The sequence below is a fragment of the Myotis myotis genome, unplaced genomic scaffold (assembly GCF_014108235.1).
Source record: "Myotis myotis isolate mMyoMyo1 unplaced genomic scaffold, mMyoMyo1.p scaffold_m19_p_10, whole genome shotgun sequence".
NCBI lineage: Eukaryota > Metazoa > Chordata > Mammalia > Chiroptera > Vespertilionidae > Myotis > Myotis myotis.
Window position 1 is genome coordinate 30,782,890 of NW_023416314.1, and position 25,605 is coordinate 30,808,494.

The window sequence follows — 25,605 nt, forward strand, 5'->3', positions numbered from 1 at the left end:
AAAAATCAGCCTTGATACTCTGTGAGCCACTTCATGAGGGCTTATAAGGATAATGCAAAAGAGAGAAAGAAAAACTTGCTATTCAAATAAGAAATATGTATTGAGTAACTTTAATATGTACAAAACACCTTGTGAGGTAATAGGTGATTTACAAAGGAGATACCACCATGGCTTTCATTGGAAGGAACACTAATTCAGATATATAAATAGCAGCAACATATGGCAAAATAAAAGGATGCATAGGCCAGGAAAGAGGTAAAAAATATATATCCTTTGGGCATTTAAAGGAAGGAATATTACCTTTATTTAGATGATTTAAAAATATGCAGAAGGTGTCATTTGAAAATTATCGAGAATGGATGAGATTTCAATATCAGAGATGGGATAAGAGGCAGAAATTGTTGCAGTGAATAGAGGGGAACAAAGGTACAGATGTTGTGAAGGACAGGCGGGCTTTGTTTGAAGGCCATAGGACATGTGGAAGGGAGATTGGAAATGGACCAATCTTGTAAGAACAGTGAAAGGGAGAGGAAATATTCAATACTCTCCTGGCAATTAAGAGCATTTAAGCTAGAGAACAGCATGATCAGAGCTGGAATTCTCAATGTGTAAAATAGAAAGAGGAGGACAGGAGACCCAGTAAGGAGGGGTTTTCAGTCTCCCCGAAAGGAGATGAATTAGGGTGGGTGAATAGAAAAGAAGGCCAGAGTTCTTAGTCTTCCTGAGCTGTGAGTACAGCAGATTTTTGATTAAAATATCTACAAGAACTTGTTCTGAGGAACCTTCTGCTTTTGATGATTGGATAGTAATTATGTGAAAAGAATGTGAACTCTGTCCTTAGAAAGCTAACATTTTTATTTCAGCAGAAAAATTAATCATCATTCTGAAAACATGTGTGCTCAATCTCTCCTCCAATTCTTCGCTTGACCTAATTATGCTAACAGGGCTTATAGTATAACTGCTATTATATCATTCCAATCCTAAAGGTCACTTTGTGCTCATACATACTAAATGCCAACAAACAGCACCCGCCCCCTCCTGGAGGACAAGAAAATCCCTGGCATGTAGCGAAGCCTTTCTGTTTTTAACAAAACCATGGCATGAGGCATCAAATCACCCACATAACAGGGTTTTTTCTTTTCTTTTCTTTTTTCACCTCGTAGCTTATTCTCCACCGATGGAAAACCATCTACTTTCTGGCAACAATGGCACTTTAGAATATAAAACCTCCCTGCCGCCCATCTCTCCGGGAAGGTACTCACCAATTCCAAAGCACATGCTTGTTGAGGACGATTACACCAGGTCAGATATGCTTGTTGGTTGATTGGGTTTGTGGTCATTACCAGGAAGAAACTGCATTTGCCTAATGTGTCAGCTGTTGCTTTGGGGCTAACGGAAATGTCTTAGCGCCATTCAAACTTATGATAGTCTTGCTTCCCGTGGAAATCTGCAAATACGTGTCACTATGTGTCATTGATCCCTGTTAGGAAGCAAAATCGCAATTTTTTGTGGAGAAATAGTAATATATACTTATGCATCACTTTGCAATTTTTAAGACTTTTAATATAGGATCCTACTGGAGCTTTATAGCCATACTGTAAGAAAGGTATTATTATTTCAGGAGCGAGGATGGTGCTGAGAGTTCAACATACCAATATTGCATGTCTGATGAACGGAAGAGTCAGAACTGAAACTCCTATCTTTTGACTCTAAACTCCGCCTCTTACCACCTATGACCACCCACAAGTCAATGGAATTGGGAAGTCAATTAATCCTCCTTCTAATGTGATAACTACAGGTGGAAAGGAAAGGAGTGAAATTAATCACAAGTGGCTTAGATCTAATATATCCTTTTAATCCCCATGGGGAACAGGATGGGATTTTAGAACAGAGCACAGAATCACGTTGCTAACCCCACGAAGTAAAATCATGGTTAGCCAGCTTGCCTCTGAAGAAGTCAAGTCTGACAGTTCACAGAGAAGACCAATCTTTAATCATTACTACTAGGGATTCAATAAATATGGGTTAATTAATAAATGAATGGGTAGATAAAGATTTTTTTTAAAGTGTACATTTTTTCTTCTATATCTTTAAATATTTTTGGTCCAAAGTAATCTATGCTCATTGCATTTAGTGAAACAATACAAAGGTATTCAAGAAGCAAAACGCTCTCCACAAATTTTCTCAGGCCAACCAGTCTCGAGGTTCCCACTGTGACATCCTGGCATGAACCATTCACACCTTCTCCGCGTTTATATCCATCCGTAAAATACAGACTCAGATATGGGAGGGGCTCACACTGTTTTTACAAAAGAAGTTCATATTTAACACATTGTTCTGCAACGTGCTTTTCTCGGTGAACAATACTTTTTCCCAAAATGAGATTACATATAGATATGTACATATTTTTCTGAAAGTGTTGGTGTAAAAACACTAGAGATGAACTCTTTTAATTTTATATTCTGACTATTTAATGAAGGCATTTGTCAGTCTTTCAAAATGGTCTCACTGGTACCTGGGCATGCTTTACTATTTCTTTTCAAATGATTAAGGACTTTCCATTTATCTTGCAATTTCAGGTTTGCTGAAGTAGCTTCTTAGACCTATAGCCACGGAATGGAATGTTGAGATGCTGCAAAAGTGCATCTGTGGTGTAAATCAAATGTAACTTATCCCCATGCTGAAATATCTGATCTCCATGTTCTTAATTGAAATGAGGGCTGCAGCAAAGTAATCCTCATGGCTCTCCAAAGAATTCTGTAAATTTAGGCATCTTTATTCACTAGAGTAATGATCCATTTGCTCTCATCCTATCTCTAATATTTAATATGATTTTAATTCAAAAATATTTTATCTTACTAGGCCCGTTAGTGAATTAACATTATGAAACCCCCTTTATAATCCACACTCTTTGCTAGCTATTTTAGATATATTATCCATTTAATCCTCCCCAAAACACAGAAAGGAGGGCTTTCATCCCCATTTTAGAGATGTAGAAATTGAAGCTCAAAGGTGTTAAAGAATTTGCTTATGGTCACACAGCTTTTAAGTGGAAAACAACTGGATACCCTGAACGCTTTATCATCCTGGCTAGAGAGCAACATTTTAATTTTCTCATTTAAAACTCTGCTCATTATAGAAATATATGGCTAGAAAGGGATCCAAGAGTTTTGGTAAACTCTAAAAACAAATGTGTCAGGATTGAAACTACTTCTACCACTGGCTAACTGTGTGATGCTGGGCAAATCATTCAACCACCTCAAGCCTGTTTCTTCATCAGTATAGTGGGAATAGTAATCACATCACCTCAACAGGTTGCTGTAATGATTAAGTGACACAGTGCATGCAAACAACTTATAACACTGCCTGACACAGTGAATATTAAATGAATGTTATCTATTTACTATAGCTATACTTATTATAATTTTTAATGGACCTAAAATGTCACATGTAATATTTTAAATTATGCTCCAGGAAGAGAATCCATTTCTTTTTATAGTGATACTAGAGGCCTGGTGCACAAAATTCATGCACTCGGGGGGGGGGGGGTCCCTCAGCCCAGCCTGTGTGCTCTCATAGTCTAGGAGCCCTCAGGGGATGTCCAGCTGACAAATTAGGCCTGCTCCCAGTGGGAAGCGGGCCTAAGCCATCAGTCGGACATGGTTAGTGCTGCCATGGAGGTGGGAGCGGCTCTGGCCACCACCTCTGAGATCGCCAGCTGTGAGCCCAGCTTCTGGCTAAGCAGTGCTCCCCCTGTGGTAATGCACTGACCACCAGGGGGCAGCTCCTGCGTTGAGTGGGATCAGGCCAAAACCAGCTCTCCAACATCTCCCGAGGGGTCCTGGACTGCAAGGGGGTGCAGGCCAGGCTGAGGGACCCCACCAATGCACAATCGGGGCTGGGGAGGAACACAGGAGGGCTCCAGGGCATGTCTGGTCCATCTCAGTCAGTCCTGATTGGCCAGACCCAAGCAGCAAGCTAACCTACCAGTTGAGCGTCCACCCCATGGTGGTCAGTGCACGTCATACCAAGTAGTTGAGTGATATTAGCATATCATTAGCATATTACACTTTGATTGGTTGGACGAATGAGCAGACAACAAAACACTTAGCATATTAGGCTTTTATTATATAGGATACCCCAGTATCTTACTTCTTGCCCTGCCTCCTCACTTGTTCTCTGGCAAGACAACCTCATTTGTAACTCTGCAAAATCTTCTGAATGGCTGGTGCCTGGCAAACCTGGGAAGTAAGTTATATCAGCACACGCACAACTCCAGTGCTCTCTCACTACTACCCCATCCTCTCACAGGTGCTCTGCACTGCCGGCATTGCCACGGACCTCAGAAGTATTTGCTCAGAGGAAAATTCACTGCCTCATTCATAAACATTTATTGAGTACTTCCTACTAGGCAGAGAGCACTGCACTAGGAATGTAAATGTAAATAAGAAAAAAATATCTCTAAGAACTATCAAATTGGGACAAAAATATATTTAAACGAGTGAATCCCCCAAGGGCTGTTCCCTGATATTGCAGGCCTCTTCTATGAAGTTTCTAAAAAGCTTACCTATTAATTTTTTTTTAATCCAGAGATTTTATATTTTGGTATCAAATGCCATTTCTTTTGTGATGGCTTATTATATCCTTACTTAGAAAATTAAAAGTTGGTATTTCTACATTAGTCCTCATTTTTTAAACATAAAAGGTCTGTAAAATCCCAATGTGTGGGAACTCCTTAGAGCAGTGGTTCTCACCCTTCCTAATGCAGTGACCCTTTAATACAGTTCCTCATGTTGGGGTGACCCCCAATTTCATTGTTACAAATTGAACATAATTAAAGCATAGTGATTAATCACAAAAACAATATGTAATTATATATGTGTTTTCCAATGGCCTTAGGCGACCCCTGTGAAAGGGTCGTTCAACCCCCAAAGGGGTTGCGACCCACAGGTTGGGAACTGCTGCCTTAGAGAAACAAACAAAATTAGATCAGTTCTATGAAGTGTTCTTATGTGGCTCTAGCAGAGTTCCCTAGCACCACAGGAGGCACTTCATAAATTTGTATTAGGGAATTTGAGTTTTGCATGAATGCCACAAGAACAGCCTATGGCATCAGAGAAAGTGTTAAAGATGAGATAACTCTGGAGTTTGAGCTTGAAAAAATGTGTAGGCATTCATCAGAGAGTCAAGATATCAGGAAGGACATTCGGGTAGGGGATAGCAATGCGTACTCAAGGAAGAATGAGAAATAGAATCTAACAAAAACAACTATTACAGTTTGAAATGTAAGGCTCATAAAAGGAAATAGTACCTCTCTTTAAATTATCTTTATGTCCCTATCCTTTCTCTCAACCTAGTTGTAAGATTAAAAATACATTAAGTGGTAAAATCAAAAAGACTACACTATGCATTATTAACACTAAGTGCTGTAATGTATACTATTGCCCCTATATTATTTATATCACATTCTTATTCTTGATTTTTTACAGGAAACAAAAATGAATTTAAGTCATTACTTTATATGACACAGCAAAGAAATAACACATACAGAATTTTAATTCAGGTCAGTCAGCCTGTCTTTAAAGGCTTCGTCTCCATATCCTGACCTCCTGTGTCCTGCAATCTCTTTCCAATGAGAAATGTGGGATAAAGAAAATGAGTTTCATCTCAGGAGGCTAGGTTCTAACCTCAGTCCTACTACTTGCCTAGATGACCCTGAACAAGTCATTTAATTTCTAAGAGTCTTGATTTCTCATCTATATATTTAGATAAAGGATCTTCTAATTTCTTCATGGAATGATGAGGTTTTCATGTGATAATATGCATGAAAGTTGTCAACTTTAGAGGGCTATATAAAATTATTATTTAATAGTAAAATTATCAAGATATTATAATAGCTTATATTTAATACCTGCTTTATACTTTCCTAAAATAGTAAATAAAAGGAATGAATCTTTAGTGATGGGACTCAGGCTGATGGAGAAAGATTTCTGTGAAAAAGGAATCTTCAATAACCTATAAAACCTTATCAAATTGGCAGCCTTTTATTTCATATGCTCATAATAACTTTCTCTGTTATAAGAAATATTTCTCTATTTTCTTCATTCTTCACTTTTGTTGAAAAATGTCATAAGAATTTTTAAAGGATTTTTATTACAATGACTTAGCTGGAATTCTTCAATAAATCTCTTTCTTACTGTTTAAGGAAATGTATACCTGAGTAAACTAGGAAATTTTGTTTTTATATTGATTTATGAAAGAGAGCATAAACAAAAAGTCCTTGGGTAAAATTCTCTTAGTAGAAAGCCAGTTGAGTCCCCTATAAATCAAAGTGATGTAATATTCTGCCCTTCGATGTTTGGAAAAGAAAGCTATTTCAATGATGCTGTGATGGGTTTATAGCACAGGGAATTATAGACTATCACAATTGGAAGGGCCACAAATGAATATAGAGTCTAATCTTCTTCCATTTGTTAGGTAAGGAACACAAGGCCCAGCACAATTCATTAGCTATCCTAAGTCCCATACTTGTAAAAGATAGAATCAGATTTAGAACCCATGTCTTCAGACACCCAAACTAGCACTCTTTCCATTCCTCTCAGATGATGTTCACTTATTTTTTCTTTTTGGGTGAAGTCAGAAGGTAACAATTACACAAAGCTACAAGTGCCCAGCCAAGTAGCTCAGTGGTTGAGTGTTGACCTGTGAACCAGGGGGTCATGGTTTGATTCTGGGTCAGGGCACATGTCTTGGTTGCGGGCTCGATCCCTAGTAAGAGGCATGCAGGAGGCAGCTGATCGATGATTCTCTTTCATCATTGATGTTTCTATCTCTCTCTCCCTCTCCCTTCTTCTCTGAAATCAATAAAAAAATATATTTTTTAAAGCTAAAATCAATGATCATCTATGAGCAGTACCTACAATTATGGATCCCACTTCTACTGAGCCAAGTCTTCTCTGGTCACCTAGAGGAGACACAGCTACACACCTCTCCTCATCAGGCTAAATATGCTCAAGATATACAAATAAATCATCAGCACTAAAATGACACCTAAAAATTTGGGGATGCAGAATAAAACTACTCTTCCTAGATATGGGGACAATTTCCCAAGTTATGAATGTGATAAATGTCATTATGAAAGCCAGGGTTCTAAACCATAGCTGTGATTGATATATTATTTCCCAGTGACAGGAATCAAGTTGGCCTGACCCTAAACTCAGGATACCCAGGTGTCTTTCTGATTTGTTCCATGTATTGTTCCCTCACCTAATTTGGTTGATGAATAAGCGAAAGCTAAATAAAGTCTTGGGAAAGATTTCTTGTCCTTAGAAGCTTTCAATGACCACTCTAAATTGTGACTTCAATGTTGACCAGTTTGACTTCCCTATTTACTAAATAAATATGAACCCATCGGACTAGATTCTGTCTCCATTCTATTCTCCCCAAATGATAGAACACTAGCTTACTGGATATAGCATCTAAAATGCATTCCAGTTATTTTTCTTTCTTTCATTCATTTATTTGTTTAATCATTCCATCAATATTCAGTTTCTACCATGTGTCAAGCACAGTTATTAGTGACAAAGGTACAATGGTGAACAAACCAGATAAGATTCCTCTCCTTATGGAGTTTATAACCTAATGTATGGAATAAGAGCTGTACAGATAAGTGAGTTAACATAGTGGTAAGTGTTATAAAGAAAATAAAGGACTAATGTGATAGAGAGTGATTGGGGAAGAGAAGAACATTAAGTAGGATAACCAGGGAATTCCTTTCTGAGGAAATGGCATGTGAACTGAGACATGAAAAAAAGAAGAAAAAAAGTAGTGGTATAAAGTTCAGAGAAAGAACATTCCAGGGAGAGAAAATAGCAATAGCAAGGCCTCAGAGTCACTGAGGCAGGAATAGATTTAATGTGTTCCTGGAACATAAGGAAGTCCAGCTTGGCTGAGAAGAAATGAACTAATTAATGGGAGCATAGCAGAAAATTAGGTTAGAGAGAGAGTCAGGAGCTGGACGACACAGGACTTCGTAGGTAAAGATGAAAATGCATAGGTTTTATTTTTAGTGCATTCGGAATCCAATAAAGGATACTAACCAGGAGAATAAAATGATCTGATTTTATTTAACCTCTTGACTCCTGAATGGAGTAGAGGGACTGTTGAAGAAAGAGGGGAAAGTTTATGGCAAATGAGACTGGAGGAGGGACAGCAGTGGACTACTATTTGCACACCTTTCATCACCTACGGAATAATCTTTCAGGAACAGAATAAGTGTTTGCCATGGATACTGATTATTTTCCTTTGGTGTTTACCTTTGTGTATCAGAACTGGTTAGAGGCTAGACCAGTGGTTCTCAACCTGTGGGTCGCGACCCCTTTGGCGGTAGAACGACCCTTTCAGAGGGGTTGCCTAAGACCATCCTGCATATCAGATATTTACATTACGATTCATAACAGTAGCAACATTACAGTTATGAAGTAGCAACGAAAATAATTTTATTGTTGGGTCACAACATGAGGAACTGTATTTAAAGGGCCAGAAGGTTGAGAACCACTGGGCTAGAATGGTTTCTCAAATGTTTCTACCACGTGCCCTGAGACCTCAGAAAACGTACCTGTTCTTCTTTGGATCCAGGGTAGAACATGAAGCTTTCTGTCAAAGCATGAAACACAAAATCTTGTATTTTCTCCTAGAAGCTTAAAAAATATCTTTGTTTGCTTTATTGTGAGAATATTTTAATTAAGCATGAACTTATTTTTATCCAAAATCTTCAAGTGAAGGCGACACACCAGGTAGGTTTTTTTCTGGGGATACTCAGTCTCTGTCAACTACCACAAATCCCAAGGTGTGTATGAGTGCCCAAATCTTAGAAGCACTGAGCTAAATGACCCGAACTTGCCAGTTATTAACTCTGTGTTAAAGAAACAGCCCCTTAATTATGGCTTAAGGTTTAGGTCTCCATTCAGACAAGCTCTTACAGGATTGGATAACACCTTCCATCAGCTTCAAGTCTGGGCATGTGCTAGACTCTCTTTTCTTAAACTTATATTTAATGAGTTAAGCCATTTCTGGATGAACTGGAAGTTTCTTATTCTGACGCAGGAAAGAAAGCTTTCTAACATGCATTTGACTATAGTAGAAAAGAGCTGGGTGTGCCCTGCACAGACCTCCAGCCCTGCTTTAGAGTTAGGATCAGAATAGCAGAGTGATTAGCACCCTGCTCAAGGTCCCACCTTGACCCCTGCCCAGCTGTGTGACTTTGGGTAAGTTATGTAACTGCCCTTTGCCTCAGTTTTCTCATTTATACTAGTAAAAGGAGCAGAATAATACTTTTGACCTCTCAGGTTTATTGTAACAATAAACTGAGTTAATGCATGTGAAATGCTTGGAAAAAAGTCAAACTCAATCAATGTTAGCTATTATTGATATTGTTTAAAGCAAGTCTTTAAGATGAACTACTCCGCAAATAAAGTCATTTTTTTGGTATACATCCTCCATGAAGTGAAAATGTAGCCAACAGCATTATACAGCACCCAAAAGCAATCTTCAGTACATACTAGCATACATTTTTTCAACTTAGTTATCTTATAGGGCATATTAGAACATTTTATTACAGGAAGTCATTGTAGCCTTAATGCTTTATTAAAGGTCTTTATTTTTATGGCTACAACAAATATCTAGTACCATGTACATTGACAATCCGATATAAGGTCCATTCTGGCCTCTGTGGCTAACTACAATCATCCTCTGGATAATTATTTTTTATTATTGTGCCCTATTTTAGTCATAGTGGCTCCCAACAACACCATGTTGCTTTCCCTTTTTAAAAACATCTGCAGAACATGGCATCAGACTCCTCACAACCTTGATAAAGTGGATTCAAAACAAACAAATCAAAGATCAGCAATGTCTCCGAGTTATCTGCTTTGCTATGCACTTCATGCCTCCTGCTTTCCCCAGTATAGAGTGTGGCATTCATTATAATGCCTCTTTTGAAGCAAAGTGGAGCAATGGGAAGGGGCCAGTGGGGCAAAACTGGTGAGACAGATGGAGGATAAGCCATTATGTGGAAGCTTCAAGGGGAATTTTCTCTTTATTGATGGTAGCTCCACACAGCCATTTAGGTTAGCTTACATCAACTGTGAGGCATGACAGATAGAGCTATCCCCATAGCAATAGAGTGGGCATGCTAATGGGGAAGTTGACAAATCTTAATTAAAGGCAGCTACCCAAATACGTATTAAAAAACATGTTAAGCTGCTGTTTGCTGTCAGGGAAACAAATTTAATGTTAGGAAAAAAAAAGGAAACAGTAATGGGGATTTTAAAACTATCTTTTCTAGGTATTTATCATTTCCTATGCACCTAATAAATTAGCCAGACATAAACACACAACACTAGGCCTTATAATTTTATGGAAGATGGTTTTTGCACATCTATAACTATTGTTGTTTAATCAATGCTGCAGTCCATTTTAATAGAATGAGTTCATCCATGGTCTTCAGGGCTGGTTGAAGAAAAAAAGGATAAATGATGGGCAATGGAGAATTTTGGAGGGACCACTATAGAAGCAATCAACTATTAATCGACCCCTGTCCCCTTGATTGCAAGTAACGACTATCACTGACACAATATGTAGCTTATTTCTGACCCTTATCTGTATGATATTGAAACAGGGTGTATTTTATGACTCAAGACTAGTAAAATCGACCTCCTTTTCTAGTTTATTTTTACATCCATGTGTCAACAATGTAATAGTAAACAAAAGACAGCTGATTCGTAATTGTCCACATGTGGATGTATAATTTGAAAATTACTAATGACAGTATTGTAATCCCTGAGTGACTTCCTGCTGTCTCCTATATCATTAACTGCTGTGAGTGAGGTTGCCCTATTAATATTAATGATTGCCTTCACAAAATATAAAGACATTGTAGGATATAATTATTACATTCCAAAGACTTATATTCTTTTATGTATTTTTATTAACTTTATTGGGGTTACACTGGTTAATACATTTATATAGGTTTCAAGTGTTCAGTTCTGTAATACATCATCTGTATATTTTATTGGGTGTTCACCACCTCAAGTTAAATCTTCTTTCATCACAATTTATCCCCCTTTTACCCTCATCTACCAAAGACTTATATTCTTACATATTATAGACTTGTAATTACATAAGTTTTGGGTTGAATTATTCATTTATTGCTTCTAGGTATTTTGACTAATCTAAGTTATGAAGCAAGCTATATCTGAGTAAAAATCTTTTTAAAAACACTGCTATCACACACTTTCCCCAAACAACCTTTTCAATATTTATCTCTATATCTATTTTGTGCCTTTTTATTAACTTATACTCCTCTTAAATTGTTTTTTCTAATAATTTCTATCTTATTTTATTATTTTTCCTAATTGTAAAATAATATTTGTAGAAAAGTTATAAAATAACAAAAACATGAAGAACAATTAATAAAAATTACTCTTACCACATAAAAATAATCATTATTAATATTTGTTATATTTTATTTTTTTCTGTATAAGTTTATAAAAATTGGATCATATTATATATAGTGGGGTTTTTCTTTTTTAATTTAACATAATTTGAGCATCTTCTCATGTTCTTAAATAGTTTTCAAAAATATTTTTAGTAGCTGTATAATACAGAGGAACCATAACTTACTTAACTGCATTCCTACTGATGGACATTTAGTTGTTTCTAGGATTTTTTATTGCAGGTAATACTTGTAGAATCTTTCTGACCCCCATCTCTTGATTATATATTTCTTTAAGATAAATGCCTTTATCCTCACTGCCTAATCAGCACCTCAATTGGTTGCCTTATAAGCATCATACATTTAACATTTCGAAAATAAAATCTGATGTTTGTCCCCAACCTTTCCTCCCATAGGAAAATGTTCATAATCAAGAGAAAAATTAACCAGCAGAAACAAAGCAAGAAATGACAGAGATGATAAAGCTGGTAGACAAGAATAAAGGCTATTAAAAATATGGTTTATCTCACAAAAAAATAGGGCAAGACATGTAAATGAAAAGGAGAGAAATGTAATAAACTCACATTAAATACTGAGTAATGAAAATATGGTATCTGAAGTGAAAATTATTATCACAAGAGATACTGCAGAAGAAAAAATTGTGAACTTTAAAGCATAGCAATAGAACCTGTTCAGATGAAACAGAGCGTAAAAAGATTATAAAAGAAATTCTAGTAACTTCTGGCACCAGTAAAAGCAGACTTTGAATTACCAAATAGTCATAATTTTTAACATTTGTTGAAAAGTATAATCATACTGGTCTGAGAGTCTCAACCAAGCCCAAAGACATAATGAAGAGAGGGACATGATAAAAATAGATTTCTTGTCAGAACTAATGCAAGCCAGTAGAGAACAGAGCAATATATTTAAACTACAGGAGGGCTGACACCAGAGTTTGTGGCCTGAGCAACAGCAGAGAAGCTGTTTTTACTAAAAAAGGGAAGACTAAAATTGGGGACAAATATCAAGAATTTGTTTTTGAACATGTTAAATGTATGGTGTCTATAAGGCAGCGATTTTCAGTTGTGCTGCAGCAGGCATACTGCTGTGCCCTGATAATTTTTAAAACATGCAATACCTGACAATTTAGTCAGGGGCACTGACCTCTTTTCCCTTAGATCAGTGGTTCTCAACCTTCCTAATGCCGCGACCCTTTAATACAGTTCCTCATGTTGGGGTGACACCCAATTTCTTTGTTACAAATTGAACATAATTAAAGCATAGTGATTAATTACAAAAACAATATGTAATTATATATGTGTTTTCCGATGGTCTTAGGCGACCCCTGTGAAAGGGTCGTTCGACCCCCAAAGGGGTCGCGATCCACAGGTTGAGAACCGCTGCCTTAGATTGTCAAATAGAAAAGTGACAGCTGCCAACACAACAATAGCATCCAGTATGAATGAACCAAATTTATAGCTCTTATTTTTTGTCATAACAGCAAAACATAATATATTTTTTGGTGTGCTGCAGAACTTTAGTAATTAGTTTATGTGTGCCATCAGATGAAAAGGGTTGAAAATCACGTGAGATGCTGATTAGGCAGTTGGGATCAAGTAATTAGCAAAGCTGAGATCTCAACAAAGTCAGACTGGCTCCAGGATCCATATTGTTAACCATGGTATTAAAGGTCACACAGCTGGTACATAATAGGAACAGGAATCAAACTAACTCCAAAGTCTGGCTCTTTTTGCTGCAACGCATAGGGTAGCATTATTAGCTTTTAAGATTTCTCAAATCTTCTCTGTGCTTTAAATTAGTCTTTGGTTTTTTGGAGGTTTTGGCCCATACCAATAAAACTAAAGTTTTCTATCATTGCCTCTTCGCAGCAACACTTGCAGCCTATTCAGGGTAGGCCATCACCTTTTCCCAGGAAGAAGGGAGGCGTCCAGGTGCAGTTTCAGGCAAGTGTTCAGTCCTTAATGCCTTATGAACATCTTAAATGCTCAGTGAAAGAACTTAGCAGTCCCTGCCAGTGTAAGTGCCTCTGGGGAAACATGTAAATATCAACCCTCATCCTAGATGTTTTTAAATTATGTTGACCTTGAAGCAGAACAGTGTAAGTCTTCTCCTCATGGAAACTGCATCCTAATGGAAGTACTGTCAACTGATCCACTGGAGCCCCATATTTTGTTTTATGTTCTTTTTCCCCTCCCCTAATCTTCTTCTTAAGCCTCATTTATCATCTTGAGACAAGGGATAAAAGCAGAGTGAAACAGCTGAAATAAATGTGATAGCCAGAGATTTCAAAGCCAATTACGTGAGGCCTTGCTGTGAATTTGTAATAGTATTAGTAAGCCCTTATAGCTGTCTAGTACTGAACAGATGCTTTTGTTTCTCATTTAGTTCCTATGAGATCATACAAAATGAGCAGAGAAATGTTGTTAGGCCCATTTCACAAATTGGGAATTTGAGCTGATAGTTCGTAATTTCCCCTGCAACCTGTAGAAAGTAAGTGGCAAATCCAGAAGCAAGATAGCATCTTGGTTAAGAGCAGCGATGTTGGAGTATGATAACTCTAGGTTCACCACGTACTTGCTGTTTGACTTTAGATGAGTTATGTAACCTCTCTGCGCCCGTTTCATTATCTATGCCTATACCATAGGTTATTATTCAGATTAAATGAAATAATTGATGTAAAACACTTGGAAAAGATCTGGACACAAAATAAACTGCATTCAGATTAGTTATTATTACTATTATTATTATTAGCCTTGATTTCTAATCCAGGGCATTATGGTGATTATAGGACTCCTTGCAGTTGTGGGGATGATGGAAGGAGATTAGAAAGTGAATGAAGGGGAAAGTATGCCTCCAGTTTGCCTAAAACATAGACTTATGCTATATTCACACTGCATTATAAGGTAGATTTGTAGACTTTATGTTGATTTAGTAATGTTTCCTTTATATCCCAATGTCTTATATTGATCCTAATAAGTAAGACTCTATTTAAAATCAAGCCTACCTATAAGAGTGACATTTTTTAAAAGGCCTATGTGTTAAAGAAAATTATTTTTAATTTAAAAATTCTAAAATTAACAATTCCAGAATGTTAAGTAAACAAAAATATTACCTTCCCCAATATTCAGACAACACGGGTATCATAAAACTTTATACATGAATGCCGTGTTTACTTTTGCATACCTTCATGTTTGCGCACAGAAATCAAGTATATACACACAGCCATCCCAGAGTGATGCCACCCAGTCCTCAGGGGGAGCATTAATTCTTTTTTTTTTTTTAATATATTTTATTGATTTTTTACAGAGAGGAAGGGAGAGAGTTAGAGAGTTAGAAACATCGATGAGAGAGAGACATCGATCAGCTGCCTCCTGCACATCTCCCACTGGGGATATGCCCGCAACCCAGGTACATGCCCTTGACCGGAATCGAACCTGGGACCCTTCAGTCCGCAGGCCGACGCTCTATCCACTGAGCCAAACCGGTTTCGGCAGGGGAGCATTAATTCTATGGCTTCACTGTATAACATTAGACTGGACAGTTGGGCAAGGTTTCACATACACTGTAGATCCAAGTCTATATAATGCTGAGTGGAGCTCTAAGAAGGCTAGGCTAAATTTAAAATCATGAGAACTAAGGGGAGCTATGTAAGGGTTGTGATCAAGTATAGAATTCAAGAATGTGGTCACCTGGCTAAGGTAGAATCTTCCCCAGAACTACTGTGTTCTGTAGCCTAGAGAGAAATACTTGGTTAAATTCTTCTTACAAAAGTTAAATTTTATATATAAATGCATATTTATAAATACTTAAATATGTGTAAATAAATAATAAATAAATAATACTAAATAGATAATAGATCATATTACATATAGACAGATATAAAAATAATGTTATTGCTTTACATTTCCCTACTTAGTATCCTTCAGTGAAATATTGCATAGTGAATGTTGGAGTCAAAGAGACTTAAATTCAAATCACATTCAAATTTGACCACTACCTCATCAGTGTCACCTTATTCTCTCTGTGCCTCAGTTTTCTTTTTTTAAAAAACTGTGATAACAACTATTGAAAGTTTATTGCTGTGAAGATTAAAGGTGATGATGTATGTGACCAAATAGTGACTGAGAAATTTAGGGATCCTCTGTTATTGAAACTTACATTCAACCACTTCTCTTTCCTACCCCACTGCCCAAAAATATCTAGTTAAAGAGCTCAGGCAAGTCATGTAGATTTCACAGAATATTTCATGGGAACAAAATAGAAGATTACAGGATGAATTTAAGCTCTATGCTCTGCATTCCACCCTGCTGGCGCTGAGGTGTCCTGAACTGACATTGAGGATTTTTATTGAATTTATTGGGGTGACATTGGTTAATAAAACCATACAGGTTTCAAGTGTACAAAAAAATTCATCTGCATTCTGCATTGTGCGCTCACCACCCAAAGTCAAGTCTTTTTCTGCCACCATGTATATCCCTTTTGCCCTTTCCACCTTCCCCCACTCTCCTTTCCTTCTGCATCCCACCCTGCTGGCACCACAGTATCTGAAACTGACATCAAAATTCTTGACACAAACCTATGGAGTCAGCTAGCTCTTTGATGTTTTGACCATCACTTTTCACTCTATCTGCATTTCATTATGACCCTCATGCAGTTTTGTTGCCTGATATCCATGTTAACTGTGATCACAATGTATCGTTCTAACATTTCTCCCCGAATCTCACTGAATCTACATGAGCTTTGTCACATATAGTAGATGAAAGGTTCCTCTCTATTGGTAATCTTCTAAAATATCTCTTTATTCTAGTCTTTCATTTAATAGCAGCTCTCACTTCCATTGGGCATCCTGATCCAATTGGGATTACCAACAAAAGCAGTCCTCTCTGATCCTAGAGATAGGCCAGGAATCCTCTCCTCGCATGGACTTCAGTGTCAGTCATTGCATCCCTGTGGGTAATTTGTGCTCTTACTCAACTGCTGGAAATACTTTGGCCAACAATGTACAAGAAGAGATCTCCTATTTAAAACTCCTCAGAGCATGAACAATAGGGACATAGGTATAATTATCTCCAAAATGTGTTTTGTAGCTAGGAAGAAGAGTATTGGGAGGTACTGTCAGAATAGTCAGGTGAATGGGGAAGTACAATTAATATTGGCTGAATTCTGCCAATGCCAAGCACTCTAATAAATCATTTGTATACTTTTGTTGTTCTATTAATTTTTATAATATTCCTGTCATGTCCATTAAAATTGAATGGGACTGAAAATCAGAAAGATTAAGTAACTCATCTAAATATGCACAGCTAATAGGTAGTAGTTGGGATTCAAACTTGGTCTGTGTTTTACTAAAATGTGTTACTACCTAGGGAATTGAATGTCTGTAAAATTCCTAAAGTATGCATACTATACTTAATGGCCCCAAGAGTTGAGGGAGTTTATTTTGTCCATTTAAATAGAAGCTCTGCTGTAAATGGGTTCATATGTTGTACATTGTCATATTTTCAGACGTATCTTCACTTCTTCCCTTAATGCCTCCAATCTCCAACCAACTTAACCAGATAACTAAGTAGCTTCACCCGCCATCCTGCCTGCTCTTCAACATCCTCCACAAAACATATCTATCTTTATTTTCATATGTTCAGAGCCTATATTTTTCATAGTCCATCTCCAGTGATACCTCTCCATAAGATTCTCCCTAAATCTCCCTACAGGATGTCATTTCCTCTTCCTTTGAATTTCCAAGACAGTCTACTCTCTCTCTCCTTTTCCAAAACACAGTAGTTTAGGGAAGAATCTGCATCTGGATCACATTTTTATCTTCCACATAGAAACAGTACATAAAAATAGTTATTTACTGAGCACTACCATACAGCAGTGCTTTGTTAAGGCTTTGCATAATGTATCTCATTTAATCTCATAGCAGTCCTATAAGGTAGATCTTACGGTAAACCATTTTCTAGATAAGGCAGCCAAAATTCAGAGAACTCAAGTGATTTTCTGGAGTCACACAGCTAAGTATGTAGAACAGTATTTAAACACAGTTCCTATAGCCTGAAAGCTCATGTTCTTTTGCTCGTGTTCATTGTCTCTCTATATGTTTTATAATTGTGTGAATTATGTTAAATGAAGACATAGATCCATTGGTAAAAACTAGTATAGTTGCTGTAAATCTTTATTTTCATCATTTCTATAAAAGGATTTTAGCTATCACATAATTTCCCTGAAGTAGACTAAAAATTAACTGGAATCTTCTTAGTAAATGAATATATCCTATATAATAAAAGGATAATATGCAAATAGACTGAACGACAGAACAACTGAACAACCAATCAAAGTGTAACATGCTAATTATATGCTAAGGCTGCTCAACTGCTCACTATGACATGCCCTGACCACCTGGGGGCAGACAGTCAACTGGTCAACCAGTTGCTACAACGTGCACTGACCATCAGGGGGCAGGTGCTCCGATTGGTAGATTAGCTTGCTGCTGGGGTCTGACTGATAGGGACTGAACAAGATGGGCCGCACACATCCCAGAGCCCTCCAGCGGTCCCTCTCCAGCCTGATCGTGCACCAGTGGGGTCCCTCAGCCTGGCCTGCACTCTCTTGAAATCCAGGACCCCTTGGGGGATGTTGGAGATCTGGTTTCAGCCCAATCCCACAGGCCACTCCCCTTGGGAGGGTACCAGATGCATGGTCATGGCTGGTGAGCTCTGCTGTGGCAACAAGAGCCTCTCCTGATCAGGACTAATTGAGGGCAAGCCCGCGGCAGGAACAGTGGGACCGGGATGAGCGAGAACGGCAGTAGAAGCTGCCGGCGGTGTTGTACTGCAGGCCACCCAGAGGGACCCCACCTGTGCACAAATTCGTGCACTGGGCCTCTAGTTATCTAATAAGAGAGAAATGTGTAAATCGACCGTCACTTCACTACATCTTACAGCCAATCAGAAGCAAGTATGCAAATTAACCAGGCAAAGATGGCAGCAGCCCTGCCCCTCCTCCCCCTAACCCCCCCCCCACCCCTGCTGCTCTGTGCCTCTGGGCAGTGTACCTCCTCAGGGCCTCCCTGCCATGCTCTACACCTGTCAACTGTCCTTGCAGCCTCCCTGTGGCCCAGCCTCCAGCCTCAGAGGCAACCCTCTAGTGCCTGAGGTCATAGCTCCCAATATCTGGCATCTCCCACTACCCGACCCCTGCCCTGCTGCTCTGGTTAACAAAATCCTAGCATTGGAGCAGCCCCGCAGATATGTGCAGGAGCTCCTTCAGTGCACAGTTAGCGCACCCCCAGAGCCCTGGGCCAGCCAAGGGGTGATGGTGGCGGCCGTGGTGGCAGCAGCAGACGGCTCAGCTTTGTTTTGAATAGATGAAAGAGGCTACCTACACAGTAACTCAAATTATCAGATCTCCCTCCTCCCTATCTTGCCAAATCAAGGGGGGAGGAGTGATGGGCATGGAGGGAGGGTGGGCAGGCAGGAGGCAGAGGGTGGAGGAGGAAGAGGATGAGGAAGGGGCCAGTTGCAACCCACTTTCACAATGGGAAAGTGAAACGCACTAGCACACCCAACCTCTCCAGTCTTCCCTGCCTCTGCCACCGCTGCACTGGCTGCTGGAGCGAGCCCTCCGTGTGCCAGCAGCCAGGGAAAGGAAGGCCTATTCTTGCACGAATCTTCATGCATCGGGCTTCTAGTATTTTCATAACTGAAAACATTTGCAATCCTGACCAATTTAAATAGCCAATGTGGTGATGACAATTAACCATCTCCTTAGTCATAAGCAATTATAATGCTGCATTTTCACTCTTATAACACCTTGTTAGTACCTATTCATCACAGAGAAATATGCGTTGCTCATTATTAAAGAAAAAATAGCCCTACAATTGGAAAACATATTTTCTATCTCTGAGTTGAGAATCTGTAGATCTTTGGGCTGAATTCAAAAAGATCCAATACAAATCAATAATTTTTAAATGCAGGAAAATATAATTAAGAAAATTAAAATTATTTATAATTCAGAGAAAGCATTGTTAACTTTTCATTGGCTTTTCCAAATACATATAGACATACAGATATGCTTCTTGCAAAATTGGTATCATACTGCATGTGCAGTTTATGGCTTTTTATCCCTCAGTTTATATGATGAACAATCTTTAATGTCATTTAAAAGTCATTTTAAAAACATGTAATATTGAGAGAAAATAAAAATTGCATGTAGATGTATTTCCCAGAAATGATATTTAGCAAATTCCCTGGCATATGCTTCCAAACTCTTTTTTTCTTAATACCACTCGCATAAAATTGAAATAGTATTTTATATTTTTTTAATTTACCAAACTGCATATATACTATTAAACTCTATATATACTATTTAACCTGCTGTCTTCAGTTAATAATATGTTGTGAATATTTTCCCATGTCATCAACTCTCCCACAGCAATGTCTTTCATTCCTACATGTCTGTTCAATACTGATGAGAATTTTTTTCAGTGTTTTGCTTTTATAAACTATGTGACAATTGCATTCTATGTACACTTGTACTCAGTTTTGTAGGACAGATTCCTGGAAGAGGAATTTCTGGGTTATAGGCTCAGCAGTTTATACCACTGATGTATGAAGAGGGTCTTAGCAGCTAGTAGAGAAAAGGTAGATGGTTCTCTGTGTACTGACCTGGAAGAATATCTAATACACAATGTAAAATTTTTTTAAAAAAGCAATAGCATGATTTTGTCATCATATCAAGAAATTATCTCTTAAGAATAAATTCACATCCACAAAAGAAAGGAGACATGGGTATATAAAACAGGTGACTGACGGCCACATTTCCTGTTTAAATACTGTGGTAGTCATGATATCTACTGAGCACCTGTCAGCTATTTAAGCATCATTTCATCTAATATTCATAATGTTCTAAGAGGTAGGCACTATCCCTGCTCACAGGGGACGAAACTGAGTCATAGAAGTAAACACATTGCCCAAGATCACATGGTTTATAAGTGATGGCCCAGAACTTGAATCTAGATGGTCAGACTCACAACTTACTCTCTTTATTCTACTCTTTACTACCTTTAAAATAGGAGGTATAATTGCCAAGATGAACACGAAATATAGTTCATGACCCTTGAGGGAAAGTATATGCTAGAAAAAAAGTTTAAAAAAAGCATAATGGTTGCACACTCAGGCTTTGCAGCCAGACAACCTAGGTTCAAAGCCCAGCCCTACCATTAAGTCAGCTATGTGAAGAGGAGCAAGGTAGTGCTAAGCCTTGCAGACAATGGTATTACATACATATATATGTTAGGATTAATTAGAGGATTATATGATATATAATACTTAGAACATACGTAACACAGGGCCTAGCTCATAGTAAATTAACAACATATATATTAGTAATTATTATTATTATTATTATTATTATTATTATTATTATTTAAAATACATAGGAGTACAAAATCAAGTGGCAATCATGAAGAATATTCAGAAAGCTTTATGGAGAAAGTAGGAGTGAGACCTTGCTAGAAACAAGGAACAACTTAGACAGACAGACATTCACAGAAACGTCCTAAAATATAGGGTTGGAAGAAAGAACCAATATATCTAGGTTTTGAAAGGATGTGACCCATTCACTCCAGGGAATGTATGACCTTAGTCTATTCTCCTTCTGAAATCCCAGTAGAAGGGCAAGGAGTCCTCTCCCAGGAGAGCAAGGCAGTGCTACAGCAATCTCCTCTTGTTCTGATGGATGGCTCACCCTTCCTTCTGGCCACCAGGCAATCTTCATAACCACCTGCAATAACTGTCCTAGAGGAGTAAGTAGTAATAACTGCATGCAATAGAGGATAATGTGCCATTTGGATAAAGCCACCTCATCCTTCCTGTTGACATGCAGAGAATTCTATTTGAACATTATTTTCCCTTCTAGGGAGCTGCTATTATACTTAAGCTGGGCTCTTTTTGAGGTAAAGGCATAATGGTTTTCTCACTTATAGAGTCTGTATTATTCTTTAAAAATTGGCATACAGGAGACTATAGTTGAATTACCATTTTTCATTCTATTTTAGGAGGTATGATTTGATTAAACATATTCAAAAATTCTTATGTAGGTATGAATGCTAAAAGTAAGAGCCTATCAGATGTGGAAACCTTTAGTTTAGATGCTATAGATATAAATAATCTTGGAGCCTCTGAGGAATGAAAATGATTACTGTAGAGGTAGAGTTTCTGTTCTATAATGTTACCATGATAAACAGAAAGAAACCCTGGGGAGTTGTTAAGCTTTGGATCTTCTTTTGGGGGTCTTTTTAATGTTTCCCATATTTTTCTATCATTCAAACCCTTCTCTTTTGTTGTTTCCAAAATTTTCTCAAAAGGAATGGCCTTCCTTTTTTCTCTATACCATCTTTGAATAGTATTAGCTGAGAATATTGAAATGTAGGTAGTTACTCCACAGATCAAATCAAAGCATTCTAGTGGAATGGTCAGCTCACCTTAAACCCAGAAGGACCAGGACTTGAAAGCACAGGGTATGTAAAGGGTGTCCCAAAATTCATGCAAGAAGTAATTTTGATAGAAAACACAGGTTTATAATTAAAAACTGTAAATTTTTTATTGATTCATAAAGTATACAGTATAGGGTTATGTACAGAATAGTATACATAAAAACTGGATTATCATGTCGCTATAGCGAGCACCATTAACTGTTATTGCCTGAGCAGCTGCATTTTCGAAGAAGAATGGTCAGATGATGCCTCCAGCCCAAAATCCACACCAAACAGTGACATGTTGTGGATGCATTTATTTCTCAACAATCACTCGTGGATTTTCTGAACCCCAAATGTGACAATTTTGTCAATTAGCCAAGCCATCAAGATGAAAATGAACCTCATCGAACTTCAGCCACATTTATGTAAAACGGTCATGGAAAATTTCAACAAAAGAGTACATATGTGCCAGCAAATCTGTGGAGGCCATTTACCTGATATTCTCTTCCATACATAACCCTATACTGTATACTTTATGAATCAATAAAAAAATTTACAATTTTTAATTATAAACCTGTGCTTTCTATCAAAATTACTTCTTGCGTAATTTTTTTTTTAATATATCTTATTGATTTTTTACAGAGAGGAAGGGAGAGAGACAGAGAGTTAGAAACATCAATGAGAGAAACATTGATCAGCTGCCTCCTGCACATCTCCCACTGGGGATGTGCCCGCAACCCAGGTACATGCCCTTGACCGGAATCAAACCTGGGACCTTTCAGTCCGCAGACCGACGCTCTATCCACTGAGCCAAACCGGTTTCGGCACTTCTTGCATAAATTTTGGGACATGCTTTACTTGACCCAAATGATGCCAATCCAGAAGCTAGGCAGTGTGACCAATGACGTGGTTTATTCAAAAAGATGAGTTAGATCTGTCAAATTCTCTCCTAGGAAATTTTAATTGAAAAGCAGACCAAATGAGAAAATTATCAATGATAAGTGAAGCTAATAGGTCATGACATGAAGGAAGCCAGAGCCCTCTGATGTTATTAGGAAGCATAAACTAAGAGGTAGAGAGTAGGTATGTCATTTACAAATTAGCGGATGAATAAAGGGATGGGTGGAAAGAAGTGGCACAAAGAGAAAATATATTACCTTGATGGGAAAACTCTAAAGATCCAGCTCATTCGATCTCACTCTTCCTGACCTCTGATGGTGCAGCTTTTTCTGAGTTCCCATGCACATGTGTCCTGTTACCTGAAGTAGCTTGAAAAGTCTGCTCCTTGCAATAACATTTCCTTGCATTCAGAATGTTTTCTCAATGAGCAGAGGGAACATTTTAGTGTATTCACTACTATATGCCTAGTGCCTCTCTCTGGGCCGGGTACAGAGTAGGCCTTTGGTAAATATTTATGAAACGACTATACCAATGGACAGCCAAAATGATTGAACTCCTTTAACTGCACTCAGTGGGAAGGCCACTGGCCTCCATGGTTTCCATCCCCTGTGGATATTAGAGTGGTACTCGCAACCTGCCTACCTTTTTCACATCTGTCTTCTACTCAAGCTTTTCACAAACTTCCTAAATGGGCATGGCTTCAGATTTCTCTTTAACTTTGCAGGTTTTCTCTTCCTAGAAAGCCCCCTTTTACCCACCCGGACTCTGCACTGGCAACCCTGTTCTCCACTGTGTTTCCGTTTACAGCTCCTTAGTTCAGTCTCTTTCCCAAACAGTAAGAATATTAGATGCTTTCACACCTCCCACTGTTCCCATATGTAATTTTGTACTCCATTTTATTCAAGGTTATAAAATAAAGTATCTTCCTGAATCATTAAGATTTTTGTGAATATTGACTTTAATGGATATAGTTTGCACTCTATACTTTGTCTATTTGTTGGACATTTTGATTGTTTCATTTTGATGTGTTCTATTTTGCTCTTATAGCAAACCATAATGACTTTCTCTCCATGGAAACCTTTGCCCACATTTTTCATTTTCTCCTTAGGATTGTACACTAGTGGTAGAATTACTGAACCAAAGAGCAGAATTACTTCTAAAACTCCTGAACCATATTGCCAAATTGTTTTCTTGAAATGTTGTAAAGGGGGTTTTACACTCCATAAACCAGCAATTTTGAGTGTCCATCTCACTACACCACAACTACATTGTGATTTATCAATTTTAAAAAATTATATTATTTTAACAGGCAAAGGAAGTATATTATTTATTTTACATTCCTTGTATTCCTAGTGAGATTAAACGTTTATATTGTGTGTCTGCATGTCATTTGTATTTGCTCTTTTTTTTTATTGGATGCTAACAGCCTTTGTCTACTTTCTATTGAAAATTTATGGTTTTGTATATTGAATTACAAGAGCATCTTTGAAAGATTGATAAATATATTTGAGCAGATGTTTCCCCAGCTTGTTGCTTGTTTATGAGGTTATTTCGGTGGTTTTAAATTTTTATGTAATCAAATCTCTCATCTTTTATGTGATTTCATTTTTGCTTAAAAATATATTTTCCATCAAAATACTAGATAACTACCAACCTGCTTTTTTGATAGATTTATATCATATCCTATGAGTTCAGTTTAAAAAAAAAAAACACACAAAAACTTTACAATTGGGTTTACACAAATATGAGTTTAAACACTATGATAGGGCATACTGAACCTTCCTTAAATAAATCTAATCCATGTCTCAAAGGTCTTGATGTGGCCATAATCCTGACCTTATGCATGTTGGGTAATATTTGTTGGAACATCTTTCAGAATGCCATAAAGTACTGCTGTAGCTGGACACACCCAATACAGTCATCCCTACCTTGGAAATAAACCTGCTACAATCATCATTACTAAGGTCATTGACTTTTGACTTTCAATTTCTTATTCCATGTCACTAGCATGACAGGGCCCAATTCTGTTGAAACCCAAACATTCTTTGAGAAAATAAAGCACCTTAATAATTCACAACTTTCCAGATGACTTTATGTGGTGCAGCTCTCACTCATTTTTCTCCTCAATAAGCAAACAGCAAAATATAATTGAGAATGATGTTTACATAGAGGAAATGGTAAATCAATTCTAATTTCTATTTTAAAGAGTAAATGTTTATAGATGATGGTGCATAGACTATCATTAATAACAAATTACTTATGGCTCAACAATTTGATCTCCACACTTGTGAGCCGTACAAGAAAGCAAATCATTGTGAAGGTGCAGGCACAAATTAGAGGTGAGAGTTAGGGATGATACCTTGTTAGAGGCAATGATAATAACTGAGAACTTCAGAGACAGTGAGCATCAACCCCATGGATATGCTAGAGCAGTGATGGCGAACCTTTTGAGCTCGGCGTGTCAGCATTTTGAAAAACCCTAACTTAACTCTGGCGCCGTGTCACATACAGAAATTTTTTTGATATTTGCACCCATAGTAAAACAAAAATTTATATTTTTGATATTTATTTTATATATTTAAATGCCATTTAACAAAGAAAAATCAACCAAAAAAATGAGTTCGCGTGTCACGTCTGACACGCGTGTCAAAGGTTCGCCATCATTGTGCTAGAGGATCAATTACCTTTTCAACATGGGCAGCAAAAGTGAGTCTTT

General features: G+C 37.7%; 1 protein-coding gene across 10 annotated transcripts in view; it reads left to right on the forward strand.

The window, feature by feature from the left end:
- Positions 1 to 25,605, forward strand: part of DLG2 (discs large MAGUK scaffold protein 2) — a 1,392,511-nt gene that overhangs the window by 915,846 nt on the left and 451,060 nt on the right. For all 10 annotated transcript variants that reach the window (XR_004970363.1, XM_036324800.1, XM_036324794.1 and 7 more), the window contains one exon: positions 1,164 to 1,302. Coding sequence is in view for 9 of the 10 variants with exons in the window: in XM_036324800.1 (XP_036180693.1) it covers positions 1,164 to 1,302 (139 nt within the window). In the remaining variant the exon portion in view is untranslated. The remainder of the gene's footprint in view (positions 1 to 1,163; positions 1,303 to 25,605) is intronic.